We start from the raw sequence: 17909 nt of genomic DNA on the forward strand, positions 1-17909 counted from the left end.
TTGCAAGTGGAACTGCAGTCTTTTAAAGTTTTTAGCATCAAATAATTTTCAAGTCCACTGCGAAGGGAATCACACATTGATAGAACTTTAGTCACCGGTGGTGTGCGTCATGAGTTCATTTGTTTTTAAGCAGGAATCGCGCTCCAGGATATTGTTAGAGGATACTATTTTGAAATTTAGTCTTATATGACTTATTCTAAACATGAATTTCCCTTAATAAAAAAATATATCCTTTCATCTAACCACCGGAAGACCTGGCAACTTCTAATCAGTTTTGATGCATAGAATGAACGGGTCAAGCACGATGAAGAGAGGGAGATGACGGCTGAACTAAGGGGTCGTGGTTACAAGGATAAGGAATTATAATTTCGAGATAAAAAGCCATTCTCCAAAAAAAAAAAAAAAAATGGAGAATATTTTATCTAGTTTGGTAGAATTTTGTTCTAGAATTATCAATTCCGAGATTGTTTATTCCACAATTATGGTGTTATTTTTGGTACCATATTGTAAGTGGTCTAACAATTCTAGGACTAATAGTCCAAAGATAAAACAACATGATACATTTGCCCTTTCCCAAATATTTTTCTTCCAATGTCTTTTTAAAGTCAAGGTTAAAAACTTAAAATTAAACATAAAAATTGTCATACCCCCTTTTACCCCACAAAAGATGTGTATGGATTGTTGTGGGTTGAAGAGTTTTTTCAATTAAAGTGACACATTTGAGTAGGGATTATTTTATTTACATAGCCGTCACTTGGAATTGATTTTTTGGGTGTTCCAAGTCACATTTTATTTGAATCCCTATTCAAAGGAAGATTTGGCTCTTTTATTATTGGTCTGCGAAAATAAAGTTTGGGTAAGGAATTCTATTGACCGGGGAGAAGGTGCAAGGCATTTCCCAAGTCTCGTGGTTCCAGCACGGTCGCTTTATTGACTACAACTTGGCTTGAATTAATTTTGGATAAACTGTGATTTATTGGTTTTCATATTTTATCTATCCGCTTTTAATTATTAAAATATAAAATTATCTTTGAAACGAATCACGTGTGAATCCGTTTTGTTTATTATGCCAAAATCTTGTCACTCGTACGTGTACACAATTAATAGAATTTTATTATTAAGATTGTTTTGGCCATAGTTAACACATACTTCGGTTTTATTTTTGGAAATCACAATTATACCACGCGAACGTATACATAATCGCGATAAACTAATTAAAGGCATGCCTAAAGCACTCTATCGGTGTTCATTATTTTTCCTATATATTTGAGATTATTGTAAGGTCATGAATTATGTAATTACTTGTAGAAGAAGTGTATGATTTTAGATATTTGAATAAATAAACCGTCATATACCAATACCCTACAATCCAACAATTGAAACCCAAACTTATTAGGGTCCTAATCTTCCCAACTTTGAAGCAAGTTTGAATACCATATTTCCAGAAACATGATTAAGTATATAACATTTAAGGACTAATTTACATTATTATTTATAAAGTTTAAAGGCAAATAAATAAAATCACATGAAATAAGATTAAAAGAATAGAGGAAAGAATAAACCTTTAATGCAAAATTTCCAATTAAATGAGTTTTCAAGAACAGGTACAGTAACTCAGACGAACGTCGAAAAAGAATAAGCGAAAAAGAATATCAAAGCTAGTGAACGAAGCTCCAATGGAATCCTCGACCTCGACTATTGACTTCACTTTTTGGCGTGTAAAAAGGGATGTTATGAAGTATTTTTATTGGGTTTTGGTTGATGAATAACTAGATTTTTCGAAAAGAAGAGACGAAAAAAGAATGACACGAGTAGAAATTCCCTTAGCAGAGAAGAAGAAAACAAAATTCTCTCAATTCCCTCCTCTCTTTTTTTCTTCTCTTTCTCTTCTATTTATAGAAAAACAATTCGAAATTTTTTCAGTTTTTGTTTTATTTTATTTTATTATTTTATTATTTTTTAATTAAAAAGAATTCTCACTTCCCAATTTTCTTCTTTTTTAAAAAAAATAATTCCCCAGTTTCCTTAACTTTTATTTTTTAATTTTTCACTTTTTTTACTTTACTTTTTTATTTATTTTCCACTTATTTTATTTTTCTTTTTTTTATTTTCCACTTTTTTTACTTTTTTTTTTAATTTCTACTTTCTTTTACTTTTTTTAAAAAACAAATTCAGCTACCTTTACTTTTATTTTTTAATTCCAACTTCTTTTACTTTTCATTTTTTAAATTTTCACATTCTTTTACTTTAAATTTTTAAATTTTCCAATTTCTTTTACTTTTTTTAAAAAATAATTTCCACCTACTTTTACTTTTAATTTTTTATTCTATACTTTTAATTTTCCTATTATTTTATTCCCATCCGAAAATTAAAAAAAATATTTAATTTTTTCAGTTTTATTTATTTATTTATTTTATTTTAAAATAAAGATAAAAAATAAAAATAATATTAATAGTAATAATTTGACCTTTTAAATTATTTATAATTTTTACCCTATATTAAAAAAAATATAACAAAGCTAAAAATATATATATATATTAAATTTCTAAAAATATTTACATAGTAGAAGGTGGTAAAAATTCAAATATAGTAAAAGAATTAGGTGCTCACAGCTGCCCCTCTTTGCTTGAAAATATGAAGAGTTTTCAGGCAAAGACTAGGTGAGTCATGTGACTAATTTTTGACCAAACCGTTATTCAAAAGGAAAATAAATGAAAGATAGGGTGTAACCAAGTCTTGGTTTTGGACAGCCTACATATCCCGGGTTATAGGAGAATCAGGTCACGTGTAGTTCAAGAAAAATGGTAGAATGATGAGTTGAGGAGTCGAGTGAGGTTCCGTCGAGGCTCCGGTCCCCGATCCTGCTATTATAAAAAAAAAAAAAAAAACTAAACAAGCCTATCAGCTATGAGTTACAAGATTCCTATCTATGAGTCTTCTCAAACTTGATCTTGAGTCTTGACTGGTTGTTCATGCAGACTCTGATCTAAATCTTGATGCTCGCTAGTTGTAGGTGCTAGTTCATTGTTCTATAGCTTCTTCTAATCAAAACAGGACTCCAATGCTCGTGGCTTTAGTTATGTCTTGAGCATTCCACATCTTTTCAATTGCTTTTCCATTTTGGATTCGTTTATTTTTTCTTTTCTTTTATTCTGAATTGAGACTTTTTCTTTTGGTCATTTCGAACCCCGTGCCTCGAGGTAAAACCCACTCAGACACCAAACAAACAAACAAACGAAATATTTCTGCCCCAGTTTGCACTAGAAAAATTTCGTGAGTTATTGTAACAAAATTCTAAACTATTTCTTTATTGAAAGCAATAAAAGGTCGAGAATGGTATATCCCGAAAAACAAAAAGAGACTAGGGAATTGAGACCCTATATCTAAAATGAAAGAAACTAGGAAGTGGAGACCCTATATTGGAAAAACGACTAGGGATTGGTGTACCCTGCTATTGGTAAGGAAATGTAACCGAGGGTTGGTACCCTGAATTACGGAAAAAGAATGTAATCATGGGATGACGTCCTGTATTACTGAAAGAAAATGTAACCAGGGGATGGTACCCTGTATTACGGAAAAGAAATGTAACCAGGGGTTTGTGCCCTGTATTACTGAAATGAAAATGAATCCCCTAGGCCTAGGGGGATCCAACTCATAGTTTCAGGTAGAAGTACTCTTCCCCCAGGGCTTGTTTTTTGTAGCTTAACCCAGGTAGAACCTTTTTGCCTACGGGGATCCAGCTCATAGTTCCAGGTAGAAGTACTCTTCGCTTAGGTTGTTTTACGGCGCTTAACCCAGGTTTAGTCTTTTCGCCTAGGGGGATCCAGCTCATAGTTCAGGGTAGAAGTACTATTTGCTCAGGTTGTTTTACGTAGTTTAACCCAGGTAGAAACTTTTTGACTAGGGAGATCCAGTTCATATTTCGGGTAGAAGTACTCTTCGCTCAGGCTCGCTTTTCGCAATTTAACCTAGGTAAAATTATTTTAAAATATTATTTTCTATAGTTACCTTTTATATTTTATAACAAAATAGGTATCTATGGTATATACTACCATTGAAGAATGAAATAAGCTATTTATGTTTTTCCTCTCTTTTTCTTTCAATTAACACAAGATTCTCTCCCAAATATTTTCTTCTTTCTCTCTCTTCCTTCTTTTTCTTTCAATTAATACACGATTTTCTCTCAAAATCCAAACAACATTTTTCTTCTCTCTATCTTCGAGCAAAATACCTGCTTAGTTTATACGCCAGATATTGCAATTGATTTGTATTGCTTAGTTTCTATGCCGGATATTTGCAATGGATTTGTACTGTAATATTAGAAAGAAAGAGACTGCGTCTTTCTTCTACGCCAGATATTGCAATGGATTACTCTACACGGATAATGCAATATTTTTTACGCCGGAGAAGATTCGAGGACCGAGGTTTTTGTTCGTCTCCATTTTTAGTTTTAATATAATGTATACAATTTTTTGCTTGGCTGGAAAACGCCATCTCCAGCGAACTTTCTTCCCTTCTTTGCTATTTAGTCACATACGATGATTCAAACACATTGTATTATGTGCAAATTCACTCAAATATATTGTATTTTTGTATAAATATATTATTTTTTGCCTGTATTTATGTATTTTAAAGGTTTGTATATTTTTAATACAGTTGAATACACTTGTATTCATGCATGAATACATGATATAAACATTGAAATACACTGAATACAAACATTAAAATAGAACAGAATATAAACAATGAATACAATTAATTTTAAAATATAGTAAAATACAGTAAAATACACTGAATACAAGTAGAAATATAGTGAATACAACCAATAAAATATACTGAATACAACAATAATAACATATATTAGGAATACTAAGATACTGTTAGCACAAATTCATTTGAATACATTGTATATAAAATAGCGAATACAGTAAATACAAACATTGAATCTAACGAATGCAACAGTAAAAATAATAATTGAAACACACTAAATACAAAAGTTAAATATAACAGTTATATACAACTGAAAAATCATTCTAATTAATTGGGTTGATAATGAGGCATGTTAGAATTGATTTTGTTGAGTTATATTAGGAGTGTATCACGCTAATTGATACTATTTCCGTTATTAGACAGCTGGACATACCTATTTTGAAGGTGATTGTCGTTACTGTATACATGAATACATGGCGGGCATACATGTGAATACATACGCGTACAACTTGACTGCCCTGATTTTAGGCACTTTTTGCTGCTGTATTCATGAATACATCAGTGTGAATACATGTGAATACATGCGCGTATAGTCGGACTGTCCTGATTTTAGGCGTTTTTTGCACCTGTATTCCTGAATACATCAGAGCAAATGCACCGAATAAACTATCGTAACAACTGAATAGTAGTTATAGAAAATAATTATGTATATTATAGCTATAAAAAATTAATAGCCACTAAATAATAATAATTTTTAAAAATTCGTCTTTTATGATATTAATAACAGTGGTGCAACTCCTCTTTTAAATCTCGAGTCCGCCTCCGAGTATAACTTGTTTACAAATCAATATAAAAAGGACAGTATATCGCTGGCATGTTTTGGTTTGTGCTGACTTTCATATATAAATTTTTGTCTACTCCAAGTCCTTGCTCCGTACAAATCTTGTCCCTTTCAGATTTTGCAATTTCCTGAGAAATAGATGCCGAAAATAGATTGTTGAAATGCTTGATAAGTATAAATGAAAAACACGTTCTGTACTTTCAGAGGAAAAAAGAAAAACACGTTATTTCTTTTTTTATTTTTGGTTGTTAGTCTTCTCTTAAATTTTGTGACATTCACAATTTCTCTAGTCCTTTCCAAGCCCTGTGGGGTGTGCACAATTAATATACGGAAGATCTGTTATCTTAAAAATAAGAACAAATAAACAAACCGGATTGAAGGTAATAATGAAAAACTAATCGCAAACATTATAATTTCTAACGTGACTATTTTTCCAGGAAAAAAAAAATCCGATAAGAGCAACTAGCTTAGCAAAAACTAAGAAGTTAGTTGCTTTCGAGCTATTGAAATCCTTAAATTACAGCTTTTATTCTGCATGTTTTTCCTTTTTTTCATTTCCAATAATGAGCCGTGATGTTTCCACATTATAACAAATTCAGAGATCCGTCGTATTTTCAATTTTCATATTACAGAGAGCTAAAATAGGTCATACGGACATACCAGCCTAATATGCTCCCTCTACCCCAATAACTTTACTCATGGGTTTAGAAAGTGCTGAAGTGTTTGGCAACATTTTATTAATTGTAGTATTTTGAGATACATGTTGACCAATTTAAACTATACCATACTAGCCTATTTTATTAATATTTTAATACTTTCTAATTTAATTAGTATCCTTAATTTTGTATTTAGTAAAATGCAACAACATGAAATTGAATAAACAAATACCACACAAGTAAATGTACAAAGAAAAAGGAAAAGACCCAAATCATTGGGTCCAATGTGTTGGTCCTGTCACCGTCAAAAGAATATTGAAAAATGGTACTAGTATTGTTGTAATTTTATTAAAATAAACATCTCCTTTTTGTTTTTTTTTATATTAAAGTTGGAACAACAGAAATGTACTAGAAAGAAGAAGAAAGAATAGAAAGGGGAAGAGGAGGGTATTATATTTTGACCTCAGGAGTCAGGATGGAGATAGTTTTCTTCTTGTATCATTTTTCCTTAAAACTCTCCATTCCCTCCTCCTTTTAGAAACTTTTTTCCGGGAACTCACCGACGCCGACGAACACGACGCCGGCGAGTTTTCCCCCATTTCAATTTATAAAAACCATGCTCCTGAGCCCAGGTTTTGTACAGTATTATGATTTCCTAATTTAGGCGCGCGTACCCATGCATTGTGTAATATTTATTCAAAATACTAAAACAGGCAATGCGTTGGTGGCAGAGCGCGTTTTCATCTTCAACATCTTCATCTTCAACATCCTCTTTATCATCCAAAGTACACTCTGACGATAGTCTTATTCCCTCCTCCACCGGAGGAGGCATTCGTTACACCTTAAAATCCGCTTTTTTCTTCGCCCGCAGACGCCGTCACGCACGTGCCAAAAAATTCCAGAACCTCGCAGAGAATGACGTGGATGATTGGCGTTCGCACTATTCAGAAAACGAGAATTTGTCGTCGTCCAAATGTTCTTCCTCCTCCAACCGTCGTCCGCCTCCGCAACCTTTGCCTTTGCCGGAACTCCAGCTGTTGCTCCGCCACGACGCCGATGCTGCGGTTTCGAATGAACCCAGCGTTCCGTTGCCGTCCCCCACAGACGCGCATAATTCCCATCATAAAACTGGAGAGGAAAGAAATAAGGATACACATAAGGATGGTGTAGCGTCCCATGGGAGGTATACAATCTTTTTTCTCAACATTTTTTTTTTGTTTTGCTTTAATTTCACATAGGATTAGATTATTACTTGTCTCATTATATTCCTATTTATTTTGTTTTAATTGTGAATCCCGAATTGGATGTTTGTGTTTCTTTTTTGAAAAAAAAACTCAGGTTACGTTAATACGGAGTGTTTGGTTTTCTTTATAAAATTAGACTTTTTATAGTGTTCCTCATTTCGGAGGAGAGAGCTGGAAATTCATGGTTATTAATTCTTGAATTAGAGAGGATGGTGTAGTTTATGGATAAATCTTAACTCCTCCAAAAAGAGGAAAAAGAAACCAATGCTGGAGATGAAAGGATTGAAGTTAATAGATTCGACACTGAAACGTAGCCTAGTGGAAAGGATACTCTGACCTTCAATGATTAGATTGGGGGTTCGGGTCAGCATTCGGCAAAATGGGCCACTGTTGACTCATTGTTGGTGGTGGCGTTTTCCATGAAAATGATAGAAGTTCAGATTATCTTGCACTTTTGCTTTACTTCTCTCTTTTCAGACATTTGCAAAATAAGAGAAAAAAAGAAGATAACTTGGAAGGACATTCTGCTTTCACTTAGCATTGAATTGGTCATTCAGTTGGCTAACTCGTGTAAGTTTTGGATTATATTGACCCTGTATTTGTGTTCTTCTGTTATCCTGTTTCAGCAGATTATCAAGCCAAGATGCTCGAAAGAAGAAAAAGGAGCACTTGGGAAGTCGATTGTCTAGGAAGACACCTCAGAAGCTGCATGTTGCTGATAGAGTCTCTGCTATCAGGATCAGCGCGCCCATTAGTGCTCCTACCACTCCTTATGCAAGTCCTGGACTCAGCCCGCTCAAAGCTGAGGATTTTTTAAGTCCCAATTGCATGGCATTCCCTGGTGCTTTTCAAGTTTGTTCTGCCCCGGAGATGCCTCCATCGGACACCCCTCATTATCCGGGTTTCTCTTATAAAGTTATCCCGGAGAAAAATGCTTTTAGTGTTGATAATTCTCCTCATCACAGTCCAAGAGCAAGTCCTTTGAGGAGTAGAAAGATCGCAAGTGGATCTACATCGCCTTTGCATAACTTATTACCACACGAGAGCTCAGCAGCACGCCGTGAGAGTAGTGCTCAGGGTAATGTCCATCCACTACCACTTCCTCCTTTAAGTGCCACTCCGCCACAGCAGCCTTCGGCCATTCCACCAGTTTCCCCTAACGCAGAGCTGACGCCAATCAAAGGCCAATGGCAAAAAGGGAAGCTTATTGGGCGTGGGACATTTGGAAGTGTATATGTTGCATCAAACAGGTATAATTTCGAAATAGATCTCATTGCATATGAGTATGTTTCTTCTCGTCCATACACATGTAGTTCTAATGTTGCCAGGTGTTTTTTTGTTCTTGACCAGAGAGACTGGAGCTTTATGTGCAATGAAAGAAGTTGAATTATTACCGGATGACCCAAAATCTGCTGAGAGCATAAGGCAATTACAGCAGGTTCTATTTCCTTCATATACTCCGTGTCTTGATTTTGATTGTACATAGTCACATCATTAAAAAACATTCTTATCTGTTGCACTGATTCAAATATTTAAAGTGGAGCTTCTTATCTGTAGATTTTTCTCCACATTTATGAGTTAGTGACATGAATGATAAACAAGTTGTACATGTTCTCTTTCTGTGTTAAGAAAATAATAATTTATATTATGTGTTCAAAGCAGCAGTAGCAAGCACATTGGGTATGAATACTTGAATGTGAATACAATTCGATAGCAGCGGCCAAACCACTATCATGAGCACATGAAAACATCTCTGTTGTAAAATCGTTTCGACTTCTAATTTTCTCCAATTTTTATGTTGATATAGGAAATTAATGTTCTCAGTCAACTCAAGCACCCAAATATTGTCCAGTATTACGGCAGCGAAATAGTAAGTACTAGTTGTTATTCTCCAATTAAGTTATATATACTTGATATATCTGAGCTTGTTGTCCTCAATGAGAGTCTTTACTACTTTGATTGTGCAGGTTGGTGACCGATTTTACATTTATCTGGAATATGTTCATCCTGGTTCTATCAATAAATTCATCCATGACCATTGTGGAGCAATTACAGAATCCATAGTACGGAATTTCACTCGCCATATTCTTTGTGGATTGGCTTACTTGCATAGCAAAAAAACCATTCACAGGTAACAGTCTGAGACTTCACTTGTGATGAGGATTATATAGAACCTTCTGAAGAACAAATTGGAATTTTTTACATGTATAGGGACATAAAAGGAGCTAATTTGCTTGTTGATGCTTATGGGGTTGTAAAGCTTGCAGATTTTGGGATGGCTAAGCACGTAAGTTCTCAACTCAAAATATGGAGTACACATTTTGTTAATGGAAGTAAACATTGTCGTCAGGAGATTCCCTATTCCTGGAAGCCAGTAAATGTAGCATAACCAATCACTTTGACTATACTTAATGACTAAAATAAAAATGGCCAGTAGGAAAACTAATGTTTAAAATGACAACTATACAGTTATAACAAAGATACTTAATTTGTATTTCATAAAGCGTGCAGTTTTCTTAATCTTTATAACTTACATTGACTGTGTGTAGGGCCGACTTTTGCTAGTTTTATATTTGATCTCGAACCTATACTCTTTCTATGCAGCTTAATGGGCAAGCAGCTAATCTCTCCTTGAAGGGAAGTCCTTACTGGATGGCTCCTGAGGTACTTTGTTTGAAACATCACTTCTGTCTAATTTCGTTCTCCTACCTCTCATGCTTATACCTTTTGTTACCTGGCAGCTCTTGCAGTCAGTTATGCAGAAGGATACTAACAGTGATCTTGCCTTTGCTACTGACATATGGAGTTTGGGTTGTACAGTAATTGAAATGCTGAATGGCAAACCACCTTGGAGTGAATATGAAGCAGTAAGAACTTCTATTCGCTCATGCTTAGCTCACACATACTCTTTTGTTTTTTCATGCTTAGCTCACATGTAATCTTACTTGTCAGAGATGCGTTCTGTTGCATGCTCCCGTAGGTTCACGGGTTCTTCAAGAAGTCTGTCCCCTTTTAGGAATATTTCAAGGCAACTCTATCTCTTAGAGTGAGAGGGAGGTTTTCTTGTAGGTGTAATTACACTAAATAAGACTGATGCTACTATATTTTGCATTATCTTGAGGAGCTTGCTCAGTTTCACTACACTTGAGAGTTCATTTGGTTCGTAGTAAATGGGTCCATATAGTTTCCCAATTCATAGGTGTTAAACAAATATTTGACTTTATTTTCTGGATCAGTAAGTAATTTCATTGCATAAGTAAGATCTGCAGAGATACATTACTGACTCTGCATAGAACCAATAAAGTCAAGCAACTCGTCTAACTGCCCCTCCTTTTGTGTCTTAGCTCTCAAGCACAGGTTCAATAGTTTCTTTCATCCTGTAGTTTTACTCCAATCAGAACTCAACATTTAGTTTTCTTCAAATGTATGATCTCGTTAACGGACGCTAAATCTTACAACACAACCATATCCGTTTTGCAGGCTGCAGCCATGTTCAAGGTTCTAAAAGATACGCCTCCAATACCGGAAACATTATCACCTGAAGGGAAAGATTTCCTGCGCTGGTGTTTCTGTAGGAACCCAGCGGAGAGGCCCTCGGCCAGCATGTTATTAGAACATCGATTTATGAGAATCTCTCATCAGCCAGATGTTCCTTCTTTCCTCAAACCAGTTGGTGGGGTACGGATCAAAGTAAGTACGTTCAATTCCTCTCTCCTCTCCAGCTCTTCTTCCTCCTCTTCTTTTTTATGGTGTATGAGTTATGATCTTTAATGCAATTGTATAATGTAACAGGAAAAGTTGAATTCTCAAAAAGAGCAGACAACATACAATCTTGACCAAGGGCGTTTATCTCTAGAGAGGTAGCTCTCAAAAGAACTATCAATGAAGTGAAAATTACATTCCAGATGGTGGAACACTTAGGCTAACACATCCTTGATATGGGCATTTCTTCATGCCTGGACACTTAATCTATACGTGCAATTCGGACAGGCCAACTGTGCGTCATCGATTCCAATGGAGCCCCATCATTTCGCTTGTTCAACTCCTCTGGCCCTGTCCCCAGTTAATTCCCACCCTGCTCGATGTATTGATGTTAGCACTATTGCAAATGTAAGTCGTTGCCAAAACCTGGTGCAATTACGAAACCTCAACTGATATTGAGATGGAAGTAGCAGGGCATATTTTTGGTGTCGCTTTCCATGAGAAGTTGGATTTGTGAATACAATGGAGACCTTTATACACGTGCTCTGTAGATAGCTTGCAGGCGAAAAGCGAGTTGGAGCCAGTGGGTACTCCGCCTTGTTGTCAACATGTTACACCTCGAGAGGAACATAGTTTTATCGTCCAGGGAAGTTTTTTTCCTGCAGACCTTGGAGTTTAGAAGTAGGTTTTCTGTAACGACTTCCAAAGGAGGAGCTTCAACAACAATCAAAAGAAAATGAAATGCTTTGACCATTTATACAATTCATTATTGAATCTCGTACTCTGCATTTTTTTTTTCCAAAATTTTTGACTAGCATGTCTAGTGTTTATGGTGTATGTAATGGTCGTTTGTTGTGCAACTTGAAGCACTGCTAGTCTGCTACTCGTCCGTATAGGCCAGAATTTTTTTTTTGTCTAATGTCATCATGTTCTCTATTACTTCAAAAATGAAACCTGAAGTAAAAGGATTAAGTAAACGGGTGATTTGCACAAATAGGATACTTCGGTGCCAATATTAATTTTTTGACCCGTTTGTCTCATAGGCAAAACTTCAAGTTTAACGATCGTTGCCCCATGCTTGCTCGATGGGTAATGTTTTTGACTTTTGATCTTAAAGTTTTGCCAATGGGACAAGCAGAAGCCAAAAAATTAAGATCATCTATTTTCAAGGTCATTTGATATAATTTGTTGTAAGCAAACAGTATGACAAATTGAACAGTGCTAGAAAGAAGTCTAGGTCATTTGATATAATTTGTTGTAAGCAAACAGTATGACAAATTGAACAGTGCTAGAAAGAAGTCTTTAAGCAGCGATTATAAATAATACTACTTTCTCCGGTCTACTTTAATTGATTTTTTAAATTATTTTCACATTAAAAAATTCACCTTTCAACATTAATAAACAATGAATTACTATCTCTTTAATTTATTCATCGGAAATATAACAGATATTCTTACACTTTTTATTCGGAGTGTAACTTCGGAAAAAAGAAGCTAAATAATTTTTAATATCTAAAATTGAGGTGACACGTACTGGAACCTTGTTTGGAGCAGAGATGGAAAGTTAGGTCAACGGAAAAGTGGAGAAACGTCAATGAAAGATATAAAAAGGAAAGAATAATGCATGTAGCTAGGCTATAGCATAAAAAGAGAAAGTTGAAAGAGTTTGTTTTCTTTCCATTTTACCCCTCATCCAACCAAACCAAACACACATCCCCCAATCAAAGTGCTATCACGTGCCCTTTCTTTTGCCCGTCCATCTCCTTTCAATATCCAAAATTTCCATAAAACAAAACCTTCATATCTTTGATTGATTGAGAGAGAGATGGATCCACCACAGATACAAGCCATAGACAGCTCCAGCAAAAGCTATCCCCCAATTGAAGATGAGCAAGACAAAATAGTCGACCAATGGTATTTTATTCCAACTTCCCCTGCTTTTTCTTTCTACTTAGTACGATTATTTCTGTTTTATATCTTCTTACTGTTTTAATAAAACCGATTTGGTTTACTCTAATCTTTTTATTGTCTTCATTTTGTTTTCTGCAGCTGTTCTTGCTTTTACGACTGTACTGATAGCCTTTTGGAGTACTTGTGCTGCTATGATTTCTGGTGTTCCTAGGGATACATATTATAACTATAAGGGAACTTGTTAGATGAACTAATTATGTTCTTTCGCTTTTGGTTATCATGATTTTGCACTGCATTACTCGATTTACATAAAACAAATTTAGTCCTCTTATACTGAAAATTTATAATGAGATTTTCGTTGGCTTCTTAATTATTAGGTTATAGTGGTGTTTTTCCAACTATATGCCTAGGGTTCATAAACTTATATGCTAAAATTTGAACCCTTTTTGATCGTGCATTAATCAATTTTGATAATCAAAGAGGCGTTGGTTCTTTTAGCACAATTCTGATAAAAAGTTTGACTGGTGTTTCAGTTGTGAGGCTTAACAGATAAAGTAAAAGGAAGGTGACAAATGACAACTAGTCATAAATTATGGTGGCAAATTAAATACGACCAGAGAGTTGAAGAATGGTCAGGAATTCTCCTAACTTCTGCCTAGTGCCCTAGCCTTAAGTGATGTTGGTCTGTACATCCATTGACATTCTTTCCTAAAGTGGTTTTCCCACTGTTGGTGGAGCCCTATATACAATTTGCTTGATCCTGCAAATCGGTATTCAACTAGTTTGAATTCATGCCGGATAGATTCACTAAGAAAAGTTAAACGCACTCTATCAAGAGATTTTTGATTCTTTGACATGAGGGGTTGCTATGATGGTAAGCAATTTCCACTTCCAACCAAGAGCTTGTGAGTTCGAGTCACCCCAAGAGCTTGTGAGTTCGAGTCACCCCAAGAGCAAGGTGGGGAGTTCTTGGAGGGAAGGATGCCGAGGGTCTATTGGAAACAGCCTCTCTACCTCATGGCAGGGTAAGGACTGCGTATACACTACCCTCCCCAGACCCCACTAGTGGGCTTATACTGAGTTGTTGTTGTTGTTGGCTATGTATACGATCAAAATCGAGTTCGCCTGCGACATGGTAGATCAGGCTCGAAATGTGGCAATAAAGGGATGAAGATTGACCCCAAGTCTCACCGGATTAGAACCCGGGGGGCAGAACGCCTGCCTTCGAAAAATATCGAAACCGTGATCCCGGAATCGGTCCTAGCCTCGAACGAGTTCGAAGAAACATTGGTAGCATAGCCAACAGAAGGTCGAAATATCCATGATCGGTCGGATGTTACGGCGGGAATCACGGCACGTATAGATAAGGGATTGTTAATCAGTAAATCAAGAGATTTATTTACCATTTATAGAATTATACCTAAGGTAGGACCCCTCTATTATATAAAGGGGGTATGATAATTCATAGAACATATTGTAACACGCACTAAAAAGCAATATATTATTATTTCTCTCTTTAAGCTTTTATTCATCTGTATCTCAAGACCGATCGAAGTACATCCGGTTCGAGGGTGACTGGTCTTCCAAGACTGAAATTATCCAATTCGTGTGGTTTGAATTTAATTTATCGTTAGGGTAAGATCTCCAACTTAGAAGTTATGTCAAGATTACTTTAATGATGCTAAGAAAGTAATCTTCATCTTTAGCGCCGTTATTTTACATTTTGTTCAAAGTGCCACTACCGATACCTTTTGTTCATACTTGCGTTACTAGTAGTTAATTAACGACTTAACTACTTTTGAAAACAGTAGTCTCCATTGATTTGAGAGACCACCTCACTTTACGTTCCCCCAGAAAAACTGCTCTTATTTCAAAGCAGAAGCTCCTAGTAGTGTTCCAAAATTTCATGGGATAACTAATGTCGCTGTACTTAGAAAAAAATAAGGCTAATCTCTCTGTAGCCATATGATCAATTTTTCACATGCGTAATTTTTTTTTTGACACGTGATCTTCTTCTGCTTCTTCCGGTAAATCAAAAGGTAATCTTTCACACTCGGTTAGAAAAGAAATTTGAAAAACGATAAACCCGATGGGTTGACGCCACAAATTTCACCCCCAAAAATCATATTTTGATTGCGCTTACACTATATCAACTGTACTTAAACTGTTAGATAATCATAGTGGATGATAATATCATCGTGCCAATCGCTATTACAAAATCGTACGTGAGATTTTCACCTCATACGGCTCCTTAGAGGTCACAAAATGAGTAAAATTCACTTGATCCCCTTAACCTTTAAGGTTTGGGAAACAATACACCTCTCACATTTTGAATGGGAAAGGGAAACCCCCTTATGCAATAATTTTTCGGTGAAATCATTTTTTTAATAAAGTCTTTTCCTTTTTCAATAGATAATTTTTAGAATAACCAAGTTCTTTCATTATAACCAAAATCTCAAGATATGACAAACAATTAGGATCTATATAATTTATGGAGTTCCCCTTTAGCCTTCTTCTTGTATAGTTTAAGATATGATGTAATGCAAAAATGCTCCGTAATGAATTTTAAAATGTGGCATTATCAATTATAATTTTTGTTCAATAAAAATATTTTCAAAATAAGTAAAGTTTAATAATTGCTTTAGTATAATAATTTGAATATACAAAGAAAATACATAAATAAATTAATACTCATAAATTAATACTCATAGCAGCAATTATTTCATCTAATATATATGTAAGACAATTGACTATTTCAGTGTATTTTTTTTCCTTCAAATTGAAATGCTAAAGCATCCATGGTGAATGTGCATTCAACATATTTCTTGAATTTTATGTGCAAGATTTTTTTTTCTTGTAAATTTTTTAACAATGGCCTCAATATAATAAAAAAATATCTTAAATTTTACAGCAAGAAAAACGAAATTCAAGTATTGGTTTGGATGAAAAATATTTGTCACGTTCCAAAAATCCTAACCTGTCGTGATGACATCTATCTCAATACTAGGCAAGCCGACAACCTCAATAAACCACAATTTCTTTTAGGTTTGAAAACATAATAATTAAGTTTAAGAGAAAATTCCACAAATACTGGATATAACTACACTCCCAAAACCTGGTGTCACTGAGTACATGAGCATGTAAATGATAACAAAGTCTGATTGCTAAAAATAATGTCTAAAAATATAGAATAATACAAAAACTGAAAGGAAAGAGAGTCAAGGTCTGCAGACGTCAAGCAACTATCTCAATAATCTCCAATAAATAAAACTCCAAGAACTAGCAATAGCCGTATCCGAAAGTACTTGGATCTGCACATGAGGTGCAGGGTGTAGTATGAGTATAACCAACTCAACAAACAACAATACTAAATAGAGAACTGAAAGTAGTGACGAGCTTCACAACTAAGTCCAATTACAGTAATTTCCAACATAAGACTGTAGGCATGCTTTCAAGCTCAACATTAAGACCCAAACAGTAATTTCATATCAAGTTCAAATGAAATAGAAAATAGCATCCCTCAAAATTTTTCAAAACAGTGATATATGACAGCTGAAGTGCAAAAATAATGAAATCAATGCATCCTTTCACAGCAATAGTCACCCAGTCCTCTAATTCACTCCAACCTCACAAACACTCTTTCCTCACAATCACTCATTCCTCTCAATCACTTATCACTCGACACTCGACACTCGCACTCAGTAGGTACCTGCGCTCACTGGGGGTGTGTACAGACTCCAGAGGGACTCCTTCAGCCCAAGCGCTATAATAAGCCAATCATGGCATAAATCAATGAAATATGTTGTGTCGTGAAGCCCGATCCCATAAATATCCTCACAATCAAACCCTCGACCTCATTTAGTCATCAACCTCTCCAGTCTCTCGGGCTCTCAGAAATCATGATAAGCAGCCCAAATAGAAATAATATGATGTATCAATAATGAATAATAGAGACTGAGATGTAATGTACAAGTAAAACTGTGACTGAGTGCAAAATAACAATTTAGCAGATAATTTACATGTACACAACCTCTATGGGTCCCTACAGTGTCAACACATGTCTTAAAAATGATTTATAGTTCGATTTGTCTAATACGTGAAAAATGTACCGATATCAATAGATTATTCAACCACACAGTTACATGGAATTTATCAAGTCACAAGTCCTACGTTGAACGCCCATCACCTAGCATGTGCGTCACCTCAAAATCAATCACATATCACATAATCCGGGGTTTCATACCATCAGGACCAAAATTAGAATGGTTACTTAACTCAAATCGTATAATTCTTTATTCTGCTATGCCTTTGCCTCACGAATTGGTCTCCAAATGCCTCGAATCTAGTCACAAATAATTTGATTTAGTCAATACAATTTATAAGAATTAATTCCATATGAAAATATAAATTTTCCAACAAAATCCGAAATTGCACTCAAAAAATCGCCAGTGGGGCCCATGTCTCGGAACCCGATAAAAGTTAGAAAATATGAATGCCCATTCAACCATAAGTCCAACCATATAAATTTTACCAAAACTTCAAATTAAACCAAGAGGGTTTTCACAAATTTTTAACTTAAATCACCAGTTAAATGTTAAAAATAACATAGATTTAGGTAATTTGACCATAATTGAGTTAAGAATACTTACCCCGTTGTTTTTCTTGAAAATCTCCCGAAAATCACCTCTACCCGAGCTCCAAATCGAAAAAATAGAAAATGGGACGAAATTCCATTTTCAGAACTTAAACATTCTGTCCAGACCTTTCTTCTTCGCGAACGCGGCCACTGTCTCGCATTCGCGAAGCACAATTTTGTCCCGCCTAAGTTTCCTCCTTCGCGAACGCG

The 17909-nt window shown here is 35.1% G+C and overlaps 1 protein-coding gene and 1 long non-coding RNA gene across 5 annotated transcripts; both read left to right on the forward strand.

The window, feature by feature from the left end:
- Nucleotides 1-6592: 6592 nt before the first annotated feature.
- On the forward strand, nt 6593-12144 carry LOC107822760 (mitogen-activated protein kinase kinase kinase 5). Of its 4 annotated transcripts, none has more exons than XM_016649328.2 (10): nt 6593-7390; nt 8078-8701; nt 8802-8889; nt 9259-9321; nt 9419-9582; nt 9663-9738; nt 10056-10115; nt 10193-10318; nt 10932-11141; nt 11244-12144. In XM_016649328.2, exons 1-10 carry the CDS (start codon nt 6924-6926, stop codon nt 11313-11315), a joined length of 1950 nt encoding a protein of 649 aa, XP_016504814.1. In that variant the 5' UTR covers nt 6593-6923; the 3' UTR covers nt 11316-12144. The 4 variants fall into 4 exon arrangements, with proteins under 4 accessions (XP_016504814.1, XP_075090597.1, XP_016504815.1 ...); XM_075234496.1 differs by having other exon boundaries at nt 8081-8701; nt 10932-11145; XM_016649329.2 differs by having other exon boundaries at nt 8081-8701.
- A 781-nt stretch (nt 12145-12925) lies between these two features.
- Nucleotides 12926-13313, forward strand: LOC107822763 (uncharacterized). Its single transcript, XR_001656462.2, has 2 exons — nt 12926-13066; nt 13202-13313. It is a non-coding gene; the product is annotated as an uncharacterized LOC107822763 (long non-coding RNA).
- Nucleotides 13314-17909: the final 4596 nt, after the last annotated feature.

This window comes from Nicotiana tabacum, chromosome 17 (assembly GCF_000715075.1).
Source record: "Nicotiana tabacum cultivar K326 chromosome 17, ASM71507v2, whole genome shotgun sequence".
In the NCBI taxonomy this organism is placed as follows: Eukaryota; Viridiplantae; Streptophyta; class Magnoliopsida; order Solanales; family Solanaceae; genus Nicotiana; species Nicotiana tabacum.